This window comes from Oncorhynchus gorbuscha, linkage group LG15 (genome assembly GCF_021184085.1).
Source record: "Oncorhynchus gorbuscha isolate QuinsamMale2020 ecotype Even-year linkage group LG15, OgorEven_v1.0, whole genome shotgun sequence".
Taxonomy (NCBI): Eukaryota; Metazoa; Chordata; class Actinopteri; order Salmoniformes; family Salmonidae; genus Oncorhynchus; species Oncorhynchus gorbuscha.
Genome location: NC_060187.1, coordinates 45,604,943 through 45,623,195, shown reverse-complemented (window position 1 = coordinate 45,623,195; position 18,253 = coordinate 45,604,943). Strand labels below are relative to the sequence as shown.

General features: G+C 44.3%; 1 protein-coding gene across 6 annotated transcripts in view; it reads left to right on the top strand.

The window, feature by feature from the left end:
* Positions 1 to 18,253, top strand: part of LOC123997378 (rab GTPase-activating protein 1-like) — a 173,795-nt gene that overhangs the window by 148,317 nt on the left and 7,225 nt on the right. For 2 of the 6 annotated variants that reach the window (XM_046301540.1, XM_046301539.1), the window contains exons 19-20: positions 4,738 to 4,866; positions 17,036 to 17,128. In XM_046301540.1, coding sequence (XP_046157496.1) covers positions 4,738 to 4,866; positions 17,036 to 17,128 — 222 coding nt within the window. The other 4 variants (XM_046301541.1, XM_046301542.1, XM_046301543.1 and 1 more) reach the window with 4 other exon arrangements.

The window sequence follows — 18,253 nt, the reverse complement described above, 5'->3', positions numbered from 1 at the left end:
ACAGCCTATAGTGAGGAGGTCAGAGACCTGGCAGTGTGGTGCCAGGACAACAATCTCTCCCTCAACGTGATCAAAACAAAGGAGCTGATCGTGAACTACTGGAAAAGGGGGCAGAGAATTTCAAAATCCTTGATATCCACATCACCAACAAACTGTTATGGTCCAAGCACACCAAGACAGAGGGCACGACAACACAATTAATCCCCCCCCCCCGATGTAACAACAAATCAGGATATTGAATGATGCGCTAGATCGGCTAAATACTATATCGTTAGCAGATCCGTTTATGATGGTATCACTCTACTTGTTTTGATGCCCCCACGAGTGTTTGGATAGGAATGGCATTGCCGAGCTATCCGTATCATGCCGGCATCTTAAGGAGGTCACATTGATTTCAATTGGCAATATTTCACTGAGACTTAGGCCAAGTTGATGCTGCATAATGTTGTTCTAGAAACAAGGAGCATGTCAGGATGCATGGTGCTGCGTTTCTCCTCTGTTTCAACACCGTAGTGCAAGGGCATCGCAAAGAACGATCTCCCCTGTGTATCAGAGTACTGCAAATGCTGTGCTATTTCTGCCGAATGCAGGTTGCCTTTATGTTGACAACAAAAAACGACACTCAATTGGTTGGACATTGTTCCGTGTTTTTTAAGATGGACTATGTAAATGATTTTGGAACGTACAATGGTCTCAATATGAAAACCTTGCAATTAAACCTGCAAATAAAGCTAGAGTGGCTTGTTTGAATTCTATTTATTTTTTTAGCTTGTCATGATTGCACTGCGAATGTGACTTTCCCATGTGATTCCGTTGAATCACTCAAGAGGGGAAATGGGTTTCAGTGAGGATAACAGTCTGGTCCACAGAAACCTACTGTATCCTTCTCTTCACACTACATCACACCCCCGGGTGGAAATGGAAATTAAGAGAGGGAGGGAGTGATGGAGAGGTGGATGTCTTTGCTATTAATGATGGCAATAAAAGAGAGCGAGGGAGAGAGTGATAAAGAGGAAAATACATCAGAAGAGAGAGAGGGAGATGAAAGAGAAAGTGCTTTGTGGGAAGAAACCATGTCTGACGTGAACTAGCAGCTACTGGGAGGGCTATGGTCATAGCTCCTTCTGTTTGAGCTTATACACTCCCTACAGTCTCTCCTCTGGGATGATACCCCTATTACAGTCTGTTTGATTTTTACAAAGCCTCCGGCAACAACAGAGTAGTGGTTTCATGCCAATAACGTGTGTGTGTGTGTGTGTGTGTGTGTGTGTGTGTGTGTGTGTGTGTGTGTGTGTGTGTGTGTGTGTGTGTGTGTGTGTGTGTGTGTGTGTGTGTGTGTGTGTGTGTGTGTGTGTGTGTGTGTGTGTGTGTGTGTGTGTGTGTGTGTGTGTGTGTGTGTGTGTGTGAGAGATTGTATATGAAAAAGGGAGATACCATGAGGATAGCGATAAAAGTGTATGAGGGCGTCGGTAGAGGAAAGGGGTTCCACTGCCTCTTTTCTATTGGTCAGGTATGACAGCATTCTCCCCAATGAGTCCCCCACTCCCCCCCTTCCTCTCTCTCTCTCTCTCTCTCTCTCTCTCTCTCTCTCTCTCTCTCTCTCTCTCTCTCTCTCTCTCTCTGTCCCCCCTCCCTCTGTGCACTTGCCCTCCCCTGCCTGTCTGCCGTAGTCCATTTGGAGCGCACAGCAGCGGCAGTAGCATCTGTTAGCGGTTAGCCATTAACAGCAGTGCTGAAAAGGGGGAGGCCCTGTTACATTTGTTTTCAGGGATGTCTACCACGAACGCATCAACCCACGGACACCCTCTCTCACTCCCCTTCCCCCCCTGTCCTCCTTCATTCTCTACTCCCCCTCGTCTTCTAGCACCTCTCCGCCTCAGTGTTTCGGTCACATGCTCCCTGTCTCTCTCCCTCCGTGTTTTGCGCGCATGCTTAGCCGTCCGCCCGCCCAGCCCCAGACCAGACTTCTGCATTGGAGCAGCACGAGCAGCAGGGTTAGCCATTAGCTGTTAGCATTGCAGGCCTTTTAGGTGGTGCATGCTATAGGAGGGAGGAGGGAGCACTAGCGTGGTTTGCTTCTCCACCTGCCTCGCCTCTCCGTGACCCGACCTGTGGCTCCAGGGGTCCCCTTCGCTCCTGTTAGGCTTTGGACACAGCAAATGGACCCTCCTGTTCTGCAAAGGTCCTGGAAGGAAACCTTTACTTTGACCGGAAGGTATTCTACTCTGGCTGTGTTTTGTTAGGAAAGTCTACTCTGCTGGAATTCTTAGGTGAAGGAGTCCCTTTTTTTGAAGCCTTGCTGTTTCTGCGAACAGAGGGCAAGGACTGTTTCAGTGCTCCTCTGTGGAAGTGAAGGATTTCCTGAAGAAGAGAGACCCAACACAGGCTTGTGTGCCCAGTGTCCTGCTTAAGCTCACTGCCAGAGCCATCCTCTCTCCTCTGCCTCTCCCTGATCTAATGTGATCTCCAGCACCATGTCTGTTTCCTCTCTGACTCTTGAGTCACTATGAGGACCATTCAGCTGTGCACAAACGCGGCTCCCAAGACGTCACATTCGGGACGGAAGCAGCCTCTGCCTAAGGCTGTGTGACTGATAGAAACACATTTAAACATAACAAGATTTAGTCTCTTCCTCTGCTTCCGAAGTGTTTTACATCAGAAAGGACTGCTCGGGTGTAAAGGGACAACATCATTTGGAAGGGATTTTTAAAGATGGATTTTTTTTTTCTGAAGCAAACTCAATCCATCTACTTTGCCTGCTGTGGCCTGTATGTATTTATCGTTACCCCAGGACTGGCGATTTAAAAGTACCCCGCTTTCTTTGATGTCTTCTCTTGTTTATGCGAAGTCCTGGGCATAGGGGCTTGGTTGTGAGAGAGGGATTCTCTTCTCTTTGAAGGAGGAGAGTGGAGGATAATAAGTGGAAGACTCATCCCCTGTCGTCAGTTTAAACCGACTAACCGCGTGCCGTCTGTTTTGCTGCTAGGCAACGGCATACCCATTTTTAGAATTTCTGGGGGAAAAAGCAGTGTGAAACAGGATCGGTATCTATTCAGAACTGTGCCTGTGTAATATTTCTTTGGCTATATCACAGTGATAGCACCCCATATCTACGTTATGCTGGATGCTCTGGTCAGTTGTGAGGCAGGGACTATAGTGTTATCAGGCCTAGTGGCTGTGTCTGATCTCTGACAGTGGTGCTTACTGAATGGACACGATGAACCCAACAAACTTACTGATTCTCTATGCTGCTCAAACCCGCTGGATCCTCTCTACCTTTTGAAAATAATTATGTTTATGGTCTATTTTTGCCGAGTTTTGTATTATTATTATTGGGGATGACAGTCTATTGAGAGAAGCTCCCACCCAACACGTCGCTGTGTCTCACTGCCTGGAACGATCAACCTATTATTTTCCCCTAAAGGTCACCGCTGTCATTTGTAAAGTTTGCATTGCTAGACAGCCAAAGAAAAACATATTTGCTGGACTCTGACCTCAAGTTTTTGCCCGGGGTGACTGACCCTGATACGAACCTGTCCCCGGCTACGTCTACGCTTTCGGACTGCACGCTGGAGTCGCCCTTCACCCTGGCCACCCTGGCCCCAGAGCGGGATCCTCCCTCCCCCTCTCGCTCTCCACCCTCCTCTCCCTCCATTTCCCCCACCACCCCACCCTCACCCTCGGTGATGACGCCAGCGGTGCGGAAGGGCAGCTGGGGGGCAGAGGAAGGGGGTTCAGCAGAGGAGAAGGCTGGGGAGACGGACTCTGTCTGTAAGGTGATGGGGCTCCTGGGGATGGGCCACCGCCTCTTTGTTCCCCGACTACTGGCGGTGAGACTGGGGCAGGGAGTGAGACGGGATAGGTGGGTGGTGGGTGGGTGGACAATCTTACCCTGCCGAGGGCTACTGCAGGCGTAAACCTTCTTCTCAGTGCAGTTATGTTTCAAAATGCTTTTGTAATGTATTTATGTTGAATTGCGTATATTGTTGAATAGCTTGGGCTGTGTGAGTCTAATTTTGGATGATCATTATGACAATGCATCGGAATGCCAACGGGTGGCGCTATTAGTTATTGCCATCATAGTCAACCTGTTCTAACTCTCAGTTGGCATGTGACACTAACAGATATGTTGTATCGAAGTAGTATTATTGCAAAATACTACTATTACAGACAGAGTTTGACATTACAGTGTCATGCTTTCAGACCTTCTGGTGTCAAGGGAGCTAAAAAGGCGACTTCCACGCTTTCTGTAACAGTCTTGCTAATATGAGCGCTCTAGTTGAGATTTACTAAGCGCTTGTTCTGGGTGCAAAACAAAAAATGCGGCAACATCATACTATACCGTAATGTCTTATTCCTTCTTCAAGGCTCCCGAGTGGCGCAGCGGTCTAAGGCACTGCATTTCAGTGCTAGAGGCGTCACTACAGACCCTGGTTCGATTCCAGGTTGTATCACAGGCGGCCGTGATCGGGAGTCCCATAGGGCGGCGCACAATTGGCACAGCGTTGACCGGGTTAGGGTTTGACCGGGGTAGGCCGTCATTGTAAATAAAGAATTTGTGACTTGCCTGACTTGCCTAGTTAACTAAAAAATAAAAGCCTTTGCTTTACCTTTTCAATACCCTCTATAATAGACGCGTGCAAAGTTTGGGCCAAACACCAAGCAGATTTAAAGTAATGGATACTATATATACCCTGTTCTATTGGCTGAGCTTCTCTTCTTGTCTTTTCCCCACAGACGTCTAAGGATGATTTGCTCCAGGCTGATTTCGAGGGAGCACTGAAGTTCTTCAGGGTACAGCTGCCGAAGCGCTACCGGGCTGCGGAGAACGCACGCAGGCTCATGGAACAGGCCTGTAGCATCAAGGTAGGAACAATTTATTCGGTTTTCCGTTCCCCTGCAATGCACACACTGCACCGACCACTGGTCCAAAATTGAGCTCTGCTCAGAAGCTTATGTGTCCGACTGGGCGAAATCCGGTTTTTATTTCCATAGATGTGGAATTGTTCAGCCTAGTTGACTAGGCCAGTCTGACTACTCAGCCAGGTTTGCTATCAGAGCCGAACAGATGACGGTTCCTTGTGAACTTTTTTTCCTTTATTGGTCTCTCAATATCTTCTATATCACGGGGCACACCACATCTGTCTGTCTGTCTGTGTGTGGTTTTAAATGTAAACTGTACCTACATCCTCCCACACGGAGAATATAATGAGGTCTGTGGTATTTGGGGAATGTGCTGAGGTCAGGAGGAGGCCCCAGTGGCCCAAGGCTACCTGCCTGCACACAGAGATGACAGGCTCAAGACAACCACACACACAAAACACGCATGCATATTGACGCCACACATACATACATTCACATTCCTTCACACTCTTCACATACACTGCTGCTACTCTGTTTATTATCTATGCATAGTCACTCTATCCCTACCAGTACCGGTGTACCACCTGTATGTAGCCTCGTTATTGTTATTTTGTGTTACTATTTTTCCATTAGTTTATTTGGCAAATGTTTCTTACTTTTTCAAGCTCTACATTGTTGCCTAAGGGCTCGTATGTAAGCATTTCACGGTAAGGTCTACACCCATTGTATTCGGCGCATGTGACAAGTAATATGTGATTTTTGATTTACGCAGCAGCTCCCGTTAGTGTGTGTGCTCGCTTCGCAACTGTGTATAGGTGGCAAACCAGAAGGCAAGGGCATGTATACTCTCACAGGAAGGAAGAAGAGCCAAATGGAAGAGCCAATTCTCTCCATCTCCACCCATCCTGTATATATATCCTCTCTCCCACCCCCCTCTCTCCTGTGTATTTCTAACCACAGGATATCCTGAGTGTAGACACTCTGCATGCGCTATTATGCAATTATTTTGTTGCACAAGCTTATCTCTGAAAGATCCAGGAAGAAAGTGATCTGCCAAATGTTCTGCTTTCAACTCAAATGTTTGAGTCATATTACGTCGCCTTCTCACATACTAGACATCATGTAAAACACACGTACCGCAGGAGGCTGCTGAGAGGAGGACGACTCAAAACGGTGGCTGGAATGGAGTGAATGGTATCAAACGCATGGAAACCACGTATTTTGAGGAGTTCAATTACCGTTCCATTTATTTCCGTTCCAGCCATTACTATGAGCCCGTTCTCCTACACCGTCATGCGAGTCCAGAGGATGGTTTGAGACAGACAGGCTCTAGGACCATGAGAGAGAGTCTGGGAGAGAGCTAGAGCAAGAAGGCGGGCCTTAAAATGACAGACATGCACAAGGTGAGCTGGACAGGTGAGTCAGCTGGAGTAGCAGAAGGAAATGGAGGACAACTCCTTAATCTCTTTTGGTTTTGATTCGGGCCAGACAGTCTGTCTCTGCTCTTTTTCGACCAGCATCAGTGTTTGATTCTGGATGAACTGTGCAACGAGAGACTTTACCTGGCTCGGCCTACTCCTGTGTTCTGTGACTCTGTCTTCCTCACACACACACACACACACACACACACACACACACACACACACACACACACACACACACACACACACACACACACACACACACACACACACACACACACACTGCAAGACTGAAGACCCAACGTGAAGCCAGCCTACACTCTGAGCTTGCAAGGCTGTTTGTTTTGGTTTAGCTTCGGCCATTTGAACCAAAGAGGAAGATATCAAATCGACTAGCTGCTCAAAGACATTCTCGACTGTGATTGCGGTGGGCCGTCAAGTCTCTTGGGAGCTAAAACGTGTAATAGGACCCTCTGATTGACTGGCTGTTAGGACTGATCTGGAATCTGCTTCGGAATACAGGGGACTTTCCAAGACTCTGGGGCATGAATGAATTGCCTGATCAAAACGCATCCAGCGAGAGATAATTAACTTACTGTGTGTGTGTGTGTGTGTGTGTGTGTGTGTGTGTGTGTGTGTGTGTGTGTGTGTGTGTGTGTGTGTGTGTGTGTGTGTGTGTGTGTGTGTGTGTGTGTGTGTGTGTGTGTGTGTGTGTGTGTGTGAGAGACGAGCCACAGCAGTAGCCCTCTCATCCTGGGATTTCAATTCCTCCCTTCATTTTCCTCTGAGGTGACATTGTGCCTGAGGTGTTTTGACAGAGAAGAGGCTCCAGAATTATCCACTCTATTTTTGCATCTTGTCCTTTTTGAACATGTTTTTTTCCAAACCTATTTCATATTTTTGTGGAACGAGAAAAGATTCTGGGGAAGGTGTGTGTGTGTCTGTCCTGTGCCCGTGTGTGCGTTCACTGCTCTCAGGAGACAAGCTCATGGAGTGAGTGTGAGAGAGAGAGAGATAATTTTATTACAGAATTTGGTGTCATTAGAAGCAGTGTCTCCCGGCGACCACAACCGTCATACCCTGTTAACGGAACTGCACTTCATCAAGCTCTGCGTTGAATCAGCTGACACACCTCATTAATATGTCCAAAAAAAGGAAAGCTAGCTTGCCTGTTCACTTTACTTTGTCCTTTCATTTTTTTGTTGATGTCTAAAGCGGATCAACTTGACTGCTAAGCAGCTTAGGAGTCAAGTTGATCACCTGCTAGTTGGGGAGTGAAGCATTCTACAAGTACCAACCCCACAGGATTATGGGGTGGAATTTGAATTTCACAGCCCTAAACACTCCCAAGGACAACGTTGAGGAAACTTCAAGACAGTTCCAGGACAAAAAAGAAGACATAAAAAGGTCTTGAAAGGCCTAGCATTAGAAGTCCATTCAAAACCCACTGAAGGCGCTTGATTTGATTGATTAATCTAGTTGCGGTTATTACATTTCTTCTGCCTGCTTTCAAAATTCCTCTGGGAGAAAGTTTCAGGTTCAGCTGTTTCACCAGTGGAAGAAGTGACGAGAGAGAGGGGAAGAGAAGGAGCGGTTACTCAGAATGCTACTCCCTTGAGAGAAGGAAGGAGGAGAACGTGGACAGTGCCTTTCCACACCAGGGAGATCTCCTGAAAGTTAGCTAGGCAAAGCCCCAGGAGGATCTGAAGTGAACAGTTGGGTCCTGAGGAGCCAGGCTGCAGGCAATGTAGCCTCAACTTTGGAAGTTTAAAAAAAAATTATAGCCACCAAATGAGCTATTTTTTTCTTCATAATTTCTTCTTCTTTTTTTCTTTTTTTTCCCCGTTTTTTTTTTGGAGGACACAAACTCTGTGTGATGTGTGCAGACTGCAGTGGCACTTAACACGTTGATTCATTGTGGTCGGTCAGGACAGTTCCAACACTTTCTCAGACACATTCGCTAAAACATAGAGTTTAAGTGTGTGTGTGTAGTTGAGTAGGAGTGCGACAAAACCAGAATATCTTACCAAGACCGAAGGGAGGTGAAAATAATATCCTGAGCGCAACCTGAGAGGAGCGGATCGCAGGACAAACAAATGGAGGAAAGGAAGAAAGAAGGAAGAGAAATAGCAGCCTGGCGGTTCTGAGGAAGAGGTGGGTGAACGAAAGACACACTAGCATCCTCTTAACACGCTTGAGAACACCAAGCGAGAAAAACCGAGAGACTGACGTGTGTTGTTATGCAGGGATCCTCCCTCACTCTCTCCTACCTCACTCCATGCCGCCCTCCTTTAGGGGTGTGGCTTGTACCCTGAGGGACAGTGAAAGAGGCCAGTCACTCCTCAAGCTCTTTGACTGACCTGTTGCCTCTACTGCTCTCCTCCACCCCTCCACTCCTCGCCTTCTTTCCCCCACCCGTGGAGCTGACTACTATCCTGTGTCAAGATGATGGAAGAGATCTCGATCACAGTGGCGTATGATGCCCATGTCATCAACCAGATCTATGAGGAGGATATCCTGGTTAGCCTGGTGGCCCACTCCAAGCCTCGCAAACCTGTGGTAGGTGTAAGTCTAGGTTAAGTCTGAGTCACTCCTCAGTCCTGGCTACTTCTACCAGCCTCAACTGTCTTCACTTCTGACTGCACTTTGACTGCCTAAGAACCGCTGAAACACTGCTTGTTTGTGCAACAGCAAGAACACTTTGTATCATTTTTCAGCTGGCTTGTAGGATACAGTGTAGATTGTAGTGTGTGTCAGTCAGTCAGTCAAAATCTGGTGCCGGACAAGTGACCTGGAAGATTTTATTTTATCTGACATTTGAGATATTTCCCGGTCATCCATATTTTGTTTAAAAAACAAAAAAATTGAACCTTTATTTAACTAGGCAAGTCAGTTAAGAACAAATTCTTATTTTCAATGACGGCCTAGGAACAGTGGGTTAACTGCCTGTTCAGGGGCAGAACGACAGACTTGTACCTTCTGGTTACTAGTCCAACGCTCTAACCACTAGGCTACCCTGCCACCCCTGCATTGGGTGCGTAATCCATTAGGGCGTCCGCCATCGCAATCAATAAACGAGGGACTATGGACAAATGAGACACATTTACGTGTCCTTAGAAACAGCCTGTAACAAATGACAAAAACACCTTTCCTTGTGTATCGATGTGTAGCGTATGAAAAACTTTATAGCCTAATGTTTTGTTGGTTTTTAATTTGCTAAAATATAAATTGTGCACCGCATGGTTCAGTTGTCAGGGATTTGAGCACTAAATGCATCAGGACATTGCATGCATACAGTATAGGCCTATAGGCTTAGGAGCCCACTGTATGATATTAATATTTTAACAAGTGTATATAAAGTAAGAGAAGCTTAGGGCTAGCCCCAGGGAGAGCATAATAGAAATATGCCTTTGGCATGCTACGACACCAACATACATTTCTTTGTATGATAGGCTACTGTGTCTGCTATAGAGAGATAGGCGTACAGGAGGCTAAATAGTTAATTTTCGATGCTAATATTTTTTTGTAAAGCTAAGCATTCTTTTTTGTGGACTATAGGAGGAGCTCTGGTAGGCCTAAAACGTTCTTCCTCACCTCAAGTTCAAATGTCGGATTCAGTTGGAACGCCAGTGCGCACAGCCTTTATATCATAGGCCTGCAGAGTTATAGGCTTATAGCCACACCACACCAAACCTTCACAAACATTTATGAACTTTTGGGTAATATCAAAAGTAAGTCTAGCCATTGGGGAAATGCAAACATGATATTATATATTGCGGCAGACAACATTACAGTTGGTACTTAATTTGGCCAAAGAAAATGGCTCAACAGAATGAAACAAAACACTTGTGAACTGGTTTAAATATTCCCAAAAATGTTGATTAAGTTATATTGCAGCAATTACCACTCAAGGCTAGTTTCTACCGTATCTAACACATGACAGCGATAGGATGAGGACATTTATTTAACTTAAACTAAATACAGAGCACACAAAGATCAAACTTAATTTAGCCAATGAAAATGACTCAACAGAATTAATCACACCAGGTTTTGCATATTTAAAGAACTGGTTTAGATTAATATATAGGCTAACAATGACATACAATAATAAGAATAATGATAAAAACAAATGTTTCTAAATGCGAAAGAATTTGTAACTGAAAGTTCCAAAATTGCATCCTACATGAATAGCAAGTTTAACAGTAGCCTGCATTTGGCCGCGCCAATGTTCTTCTCATCTTAATCCATTACAGTAGTAAGAATTGTCCATACAAAGGACAACCCCTTTTTAGGCTTTTCACTATAGGCATACTTTCAAACTTTTGTTTTACTTCAATTAAAAAGGCCTCCATTTTCGCAATCAACAGTAGCCAAGGCTCCACTCGCTCTCTCGCTCTTGCCTTAGCAGCCGGCGCATGCACGTACAACAGCGCACAAGGAGGGAGAGAATGGTACTGAAGCGCAAAATCTGGGTGTATGATAGGTAGCCTTGGACAATTTGGCCAGCTACAATTTTATTTATCGGCTCTTAATTTATTTTATCGGCCAAAAGCCAGAAATTACCAGCTAACGGAAACCCTGGTATGAGTTGATGCACTGAAATGCAGTTTGAATTTGCATTGTAATTGTAGATATACACTGAGTATATAAAACATTAAGAACACCTGCTCTTTCCATGACATAGATTGACCAGGTGAATCCAGGTGAAATCTATGATCCCTTATTGACAGGTTAAAAAAAGATTGCTACGCCTTGAGACAAATGAGACATGGATTGTGTGTGTGCCATTCAGAGAGTGAATTGGCAAGACAAAATATTTAAGCGCCTTTGAATGGGTTATGGTACTAGGTGCCAGGCGCAGCTGGATTTTTCACGCTCAACAGTATTCCGTGTGTATAAAGAATGGTACACCACCGAAAGGACATCTAGCCAACTTCCCACAACTGCTGGAAGCATTGGAGTCAACATGGGCCAGCATCCCAGTGGAACCTTCATGCTTGACGAATTGAGGCTGTTCTGAGGGCAAAGGGGGGTGCAATTCAATTTTAGGTGTTCCTAGTGTTTGGTATACTCAGTGTATTTCAGTGGTTTAGTGTGTACTGCTAGTAGTCTTTTCCCTCTCTCCAGTCAGCTAAATTTCAGGATGCTAACCAAATTACAATTGTCAGATTGTTTCAATTAAAAAGTTATTTTCAGACTCAAAGGAGACCTTATTCTTCACTCAGCATGTCAAATCAAATTGTATTGGTCACGTACACATGGTTAGCAGATGTTAATGCTTGTGCTTCTAGTTCCGACAGCGCAGTAATCTGACAATTCCCCAAAAACAAATGTGAAGGGGTGAATGAGAATATGTACATATAAATATATGGATGAGCGATTGCCGAGCGGCATAGGCAAGGTGCAATAGATGGTATGCAATACAGTATATACTTATGAGTAATGTAAGATATGTAAACATTATTTAAAGTGGATAGTGATCCATTTATTATTTAATTTTACCTTTATTTAACTTGGCAAGTCAGTTAAGAACAAATTTGCCTTGTTCAGGGGTAGAACGACAGATTTTTACCTTGTCAGCTCGCGGATTCGATCTTGCAACCTTTCGGTTACTAGTCCAACGTTCTAACGACTAGGCTACCTGCCGCCCCCATTAAAGTGGCCAGTGATTGGGTCTTAATGTAGGTAGCAGCCTCTCTGAGTTAGTGATTGCTGTTTAACAGCCTGATGGCCTTCACCACCTGGAGGCGGCCCGCATTGTCTGTCGACCTGTTGGGGCGGTATGCAAACTGAAGTGGGTCTAGGGTGGCCGGTGAGGTGGAGGTGATATGATCCTTGAAAAGTCTTTCAAAGCACTTGTTGATGACAGAAGTGGGTGCTTCAGAAAGTATTCACACCCCTTGACTTTTTACACATTTTGTTGTGTTACTTACAGAATTTTAAATGGATTCAATCGAGATTTTGTGTCACTGATCTACACACACTACCCCATAATGTCAACGTGGAATTAGGTTTTTAGGAATGTTTAGAAATCAAAAAATGAAAAGCTGAAATGTCTTGAGTCAACAACTATTTTGTATTGGTAAGCCTAAATCATTGAAAATGTGCTTAACAAGTCACATAAGTTGCATGTACTCACTCTGTGTGCAATTAATAGTATTTAACATGATTTTAGATGACTTCATCGTCAATGTACCCCCACACATACAATTATTTGTCATGACTAGCTGTCGATTTCAAGCACAGACTCAACCACAAAGACAGGTTATCCAATGCCTTGCAATAAAGGGCACCTATTGGTAGATGGGTAAAAATACATTTTTAAAAAGCAGATGTTGAATATCCCTTTTGAGAATGGTGCTGTTATTAAATACACTTTGGATGGTGTACAAATATGCCCAGTTACTACAAAGATACAGGAACCCTTCCTAACCGCTCAGGGATTTCACCATGAGGCCAATGGTGACTTTAAAACAGTTTAATTTATGTGATCGGCGATAACTCTGGATGGATCAACAACATTGTACTCCACGATACTAACATAAATGACCGAGTGAAAAGAAGGAAGTCTGTCCGTAATACAAATATTCCAAAGCATGCATCCTGTTTGCAATAAGGCACTAAAGTAATACTGCAAAACATTGGCAAATAAATTAACTTTTTGTCCTCAATACAAAGCATTATATTTGGGGCAAACACAACACATCACTGAGTACCACTCTTTGTATTTTCAAGCATTATGGTGGCTGCATCGTGTTATGGGTATGCTTGTCATCGGCAAGGAGCAGGCAGTGTTGTATTATAAATGAAACCGGATAAAGCTAAGCACAGGCAAAATCCCAGAGGAAAACTTTGTTCAGTCTGCTTTCCAACAGAGTCTGGGAGACAAATTCACCTTTCAGCAGGACAGAAAACACAAGGCCAAATATGTGATGGAGTTGCTTACCAAGACTACATTGAATGTTTCCCAAGTGGCCTAGTCTTGAAAATAGATGTCAAGACTTGAAAATGGCTGTCTAGCAATGATCAACAACCAATATTATACAATCCAGGTGTGCAAAGCTCTTAGAGACTTACTCAGAAAGGCTCACAGCTGTAATCACTGCCAAAGTTGATTCATAACATGTATTGAATATTGAATATTTATCTAATTAAGATATTTTTTTTTATTTTCTATACATTTAAAATACATTTTAGAATTATTCTTCCACTTTGACATTAAAGTATTTTGTGTATGACAAACATGACAAATCTATTTAAATCTGACTTTGTAACACAACAAAATGTGGAAAACGTTAAGGGGTAGGAATACTTTGAAGTCACTTGCTAGCTTGCTAGCGTTACTAGCTAGCCGCTAGTGTTACTAGCTAGCCACTAGCTTACTAGCATTACTAGCCAGCACTACCAGCTAGCCACTAGGCTACTACTGGCTCTGCTAGCAGGTGCTAAAGCACAAGCAACAGTGGTTGTTTGGATGTAGGGATTTTTGGCATTAACATTATATAACAAAATTATCAAAACTAAATTAGCTTATTTTGTCAATGTATTTTTTTTAAATTACATTTTGTTACCCCTTTTCCTTCCCAATTTCGTAGTATCCAATTAGTAGTTAGTCATGTCCCATCGCTGCAACTCCTGTATGGACTCGGGAGAGGCGAAGGTTGAGAGCCGTGCGTCCTCCCGAAACCCTAACCCTAACCCTAACCCTAACCCGGACAACGCTGGGTCAATTGCGCGCCCCCCATGGGTCTCCCGGTCACGGCCGGCTGATACAGAGCCTGGACTCAAACCAGGACCTCTAGCGGCACAGCTAGAACTGCGATGCAGTGCCTTAGACCACTGCGCCACTTGGAAGGCCCTACTTTTCCAACTTCGACACACTATGATATGAACACACTAACATAACGCCCTGGACCAGAGCCAATGCGTCGACTGGTATGTGCGTAGCACACTGACGCTCTGTAACACATTGAAAGGTTGCTCGTGCACATTCCAACTGAGATGCAAAAATCCCAAAATCACATGTGCTTTGCAATTTGCTGACCAGGGCTTCATCAACTAATTTGCAGCTGGATGGTTCTTGCTGTCACTGCCTCCAATATATTTAGCTTGGCATCATTTTGAATTGGAAATATTTAATGTATGGGATATTATAGCCTCGGGATTATATTTTGTATGGCATATTTTAACATTAGGAGTATATTTTATCATTGGGAATATAATCATTCCTTGTAAATACGTTTTGTATGGCTAGACAGAAAGCTACTTCAGAGATGGCGAAATTAATCTGGGTGATGTTTGAATTATCTATAGTCAGCAACATTAGAGGGTTATTTTAACTGTGTTTTTTGGGGTCTGAAGTTGTCATCATGGAAAAAGTGAGGGTGAAATAGTGTTGTCTTCTGCCACTTTCAAGGCTGTCTGTGGTCAGATATGACTGAGTGAGAGAGGGAATACATGAGTGTGAGAGCAAATGACGGGTGAGAGAGGGTTTTTGTTGTTGAGAAGGTTCCATATGTTGCTATGTGTCATCTAATAATCCCATGGCAAATATGTAAGAGGGGAACTGAAGCTTTTAGTATCATTTTGTTTTTTGGCTAGTACTCTTCAAGTAATTTCTGCAAGGAACTTCACACACCCCCCTCAAGAGACAGTTGGGCTACTCATAGTCACTGTTGCTATAGCGAAGTGAGAACGGCATCAGCAATAACAGGAATACATTTCTAGAAATCAAATAAATACCTAAATATTAATGTGATAATCTAAAAAGCATTTTGCGTGTGTAGAACATCTGGACAAGCCTCTGTGTGGCATATTCTTTTTATTTTTTATATATTTTTTATATTTAAGCGCTGTCCTTTCATCAATAGCTGGTTCTACATCTCTTTCTCTCGCTCTTTCTCCTATTCATATTGTTTTCAGATAATGTCTCCCTTTTCTCTCCTCTCTCTCCGTGATGGTCTCCATCTTATCTTTGCAGGGCGTCACACCTGAACAATGCTGATGTGCTGTCTTATCAACCACATACATTCAGTACCCATTTTAAGCTAACAAATACAACATAGAACCGGTTTGCCTGCTTAGATCTTTCTGTGGATTCCTTTCTTGTTTCTTACCTGTCTGTCAGGTAATGGGCCATAATATATTATATGATAACTGGTGTGTGAGTTAATCACTCAGAACAAACTCAGGACGATAACAATGTCTTTATTAGGGAATAGGATAGCAATAGGGTGTAATGCTATGTTGTGTAACTGAGCACTTGAGAACTGCTTGACAACTCCAGTCACTGAGTAGCTATGGTAAACTCGTGCAACCCCTACTCTCGCTATATCCGTCTCTCGAATTCTCTCTTGCCCCCCCTCCATCACTCTCTCTCTCTCGCAACTGTACTTGCCATTTCTCTTTTGCTCATCCTTCTTTTTTGTCTCTCTCTTTCTCAGCCAGAGAGCTCCTATCTCTTCCTCTTGTCTGTCTGCTCTCTATCTCAGACAGAGAGCTCCCATTTCTCCCTCCCTCTCTCACTCTTTTTTTCTCCTTTCCTTTTCTCCAATCTTTGGCAGTCTCAGCCGGTGAGCTGTGCCCCCCCCCCCCCCTTCTCTAGGGGCATCTGGTGGCCGTATCCATGAACAAAGTCCCTCCCCTCTGTGACTCTTTACTCCCCAGACCTGTAATCCACATCCTAGCAGCAGCTACCATGGAAACGCCAAGGGCTGAGCAACCCTAGTCCCTGCACTCCAGCAGGAAGAATACCATCTCCTTAGGCACGGGCCTGGCTGGCAGAGACCAAAGGTGTCGCCATGTTCTCTTGTATACACTGTGCAGGTGTATAATGTATCCTACCTTTAAAATAAAAAAACAGTGTTCAGGTGTTGCAATTAGGATGAGGGCAGTTACTGTTTCTTCTTTTTGAAGTAATGTGTTCATAATACTTCTGTTACTGTGTTGTTCATATCCTTTGTTGCTTGTGCTTCTGCTGGGAAATAGAGGCTGAAGTGCTGCATGGAGTACGAGGGTCATTAGGTATCCCTCAAATGAACAGGTGTACACAATAAATGTGTGCTGCACGGAGTAGGAGGGTCATTGGGTATGCCTCAGAGGGTAACCGCACGAATGAGACGCAGACGGCAGCCATTTTGTGCCAAGGCTGAAGACGCCTTAGAGTTGATAAAATTCCCTAGAAAAAGCAGCGGATAGGGAGGGGTGCATTGAATTGATTCCGTTCGAAAGAAGAATGTTTCAACTGGGCCCACTGTTCTGTTCCATGTTGAAACGGGGAAAAAAAGAATACAAATGAAGCAAATCTAGTTTGGTGTTCTGTTGGTCCCTGGATCAGCAGATCACCCTGCTCACTGTAACCACAGCTCTGCGTTGTATCCATTCGGGGAGACACGGAACTGTACCCCGTTTGAATTCCTTTCAAATACACCCTTGCTTCCTTTGTTCCTTGAAGGAATTGGACGGCAGCAAGTCATTTAATGCAAACGAATCCTTTATATATGCCGTCACTTACAGATCAGTGATTTAGCCTACCTCGGGTAAGGGAGAAAATTATTCATTATTATTGTAACAGAACCCGGGCTCTACACCTTATTCTTTAGCCTTGTTAGTGTCACCATCTTGTGGTCGAAGACGTTACACTTTAAACACTTCAATAAAGTTTCTTCAATTCAGCTCTTCGTTTGAGTTCGAGACAACCCCATCCACCAACACTGCTTTTCCCTCTCCGCCTCTCCCGTCACCCCTTCCAGGTGCCCACCAAGAAGCTGAAGAAGTTTGAGAAGGAGTACCAGACCCTGAGAGACAGCCAGCTGCAGCAGGAGGACCCCGTCGACCGCTACCAGGTAAGAAACAGACTGCTCCGTTATCTTAACTACTGCTCCAGGATCAGTTTACTCTTACCTCCCATTCTGACCCTGTATGAGTGGGGGGCCTCACTTCTAGTTTCTCCCTGTTCAGCCACTACAATTACCCCGGTGTTTCCCATAGCTATTAGTGTTACTTCAGAGCCCCCCCCCCCTTACTGTAACTGTATACTCCCTAAAGAATTGGATCTCAAAAAACGGTTTGTTTGTAGGTATAGATGACGCTTCGGGAAGTCTTTGGTATCCTACCTAAAGAAACAACATCTAGGGGAAACGCTGATATCCTTCCCTGTAGACCCCAGTCCCACCCACTTTCTCTCTCCCCCCTCCCCCTCTCTCCCTCCAGTCTCGGCTCAGGTCTGTGTAGAACACTGCGCTGATCGTGGCAGACTCCGCGAGGTGTACCCAGACTCAGTGGAGAGAGACTTTTGTTATGAGTGGAGGCCATAGACTTGTGCTGGTCAAAGATGAGGAAAAGAAAAGATATGTCTCAGGGCTTTCCTTTGTTCATAAGGCCGATTCTGAGTAAAGAAACCGAATCGCCTGCGAACCTCGTCTAGTTGTAAAGTGAAATTGACTGTGATGTGTGAATGAAACTGACGTCTCATTGTTTGTCAGGACAACCTGTAGAGTTGTGTCCATGTGGGATTGATTTTAGTATTACTGTTCATGTGAGAGAGAGAAAAAACGGACATTGATGTTATAATTAGGCCGTGGCTGTTACAACCGGGCTTGGATGTGTTTTTGACCAGGCTAATGTTTTGTACATGTGCTGTGCAAAACCCATACCCCCAATGGCCTGCTGCCCTGGACAATTCGAACGGGCCAACGTCACAAAGTTTGTCACAAGGGCTGAATGTGGCAGATACATGACAATTATAGGCATATCTGTTCTGTTTTGTTTGTGCTTTTTTTGTTTTCATTTTCGGTAAAGCTTTGAATATTATTTCATGTTTTTAGTACTTCATGTGTGCTTTTTGAGTGTTATTCTTCACCATTTAAAGATGTATTTATTGAACCTTTATTTATACAGATTTGTCTAATTGACATAAGAATCTATTTTGAAAGAGAGACCTGTTCATTTATTTTGAGTGTGTGAACCGA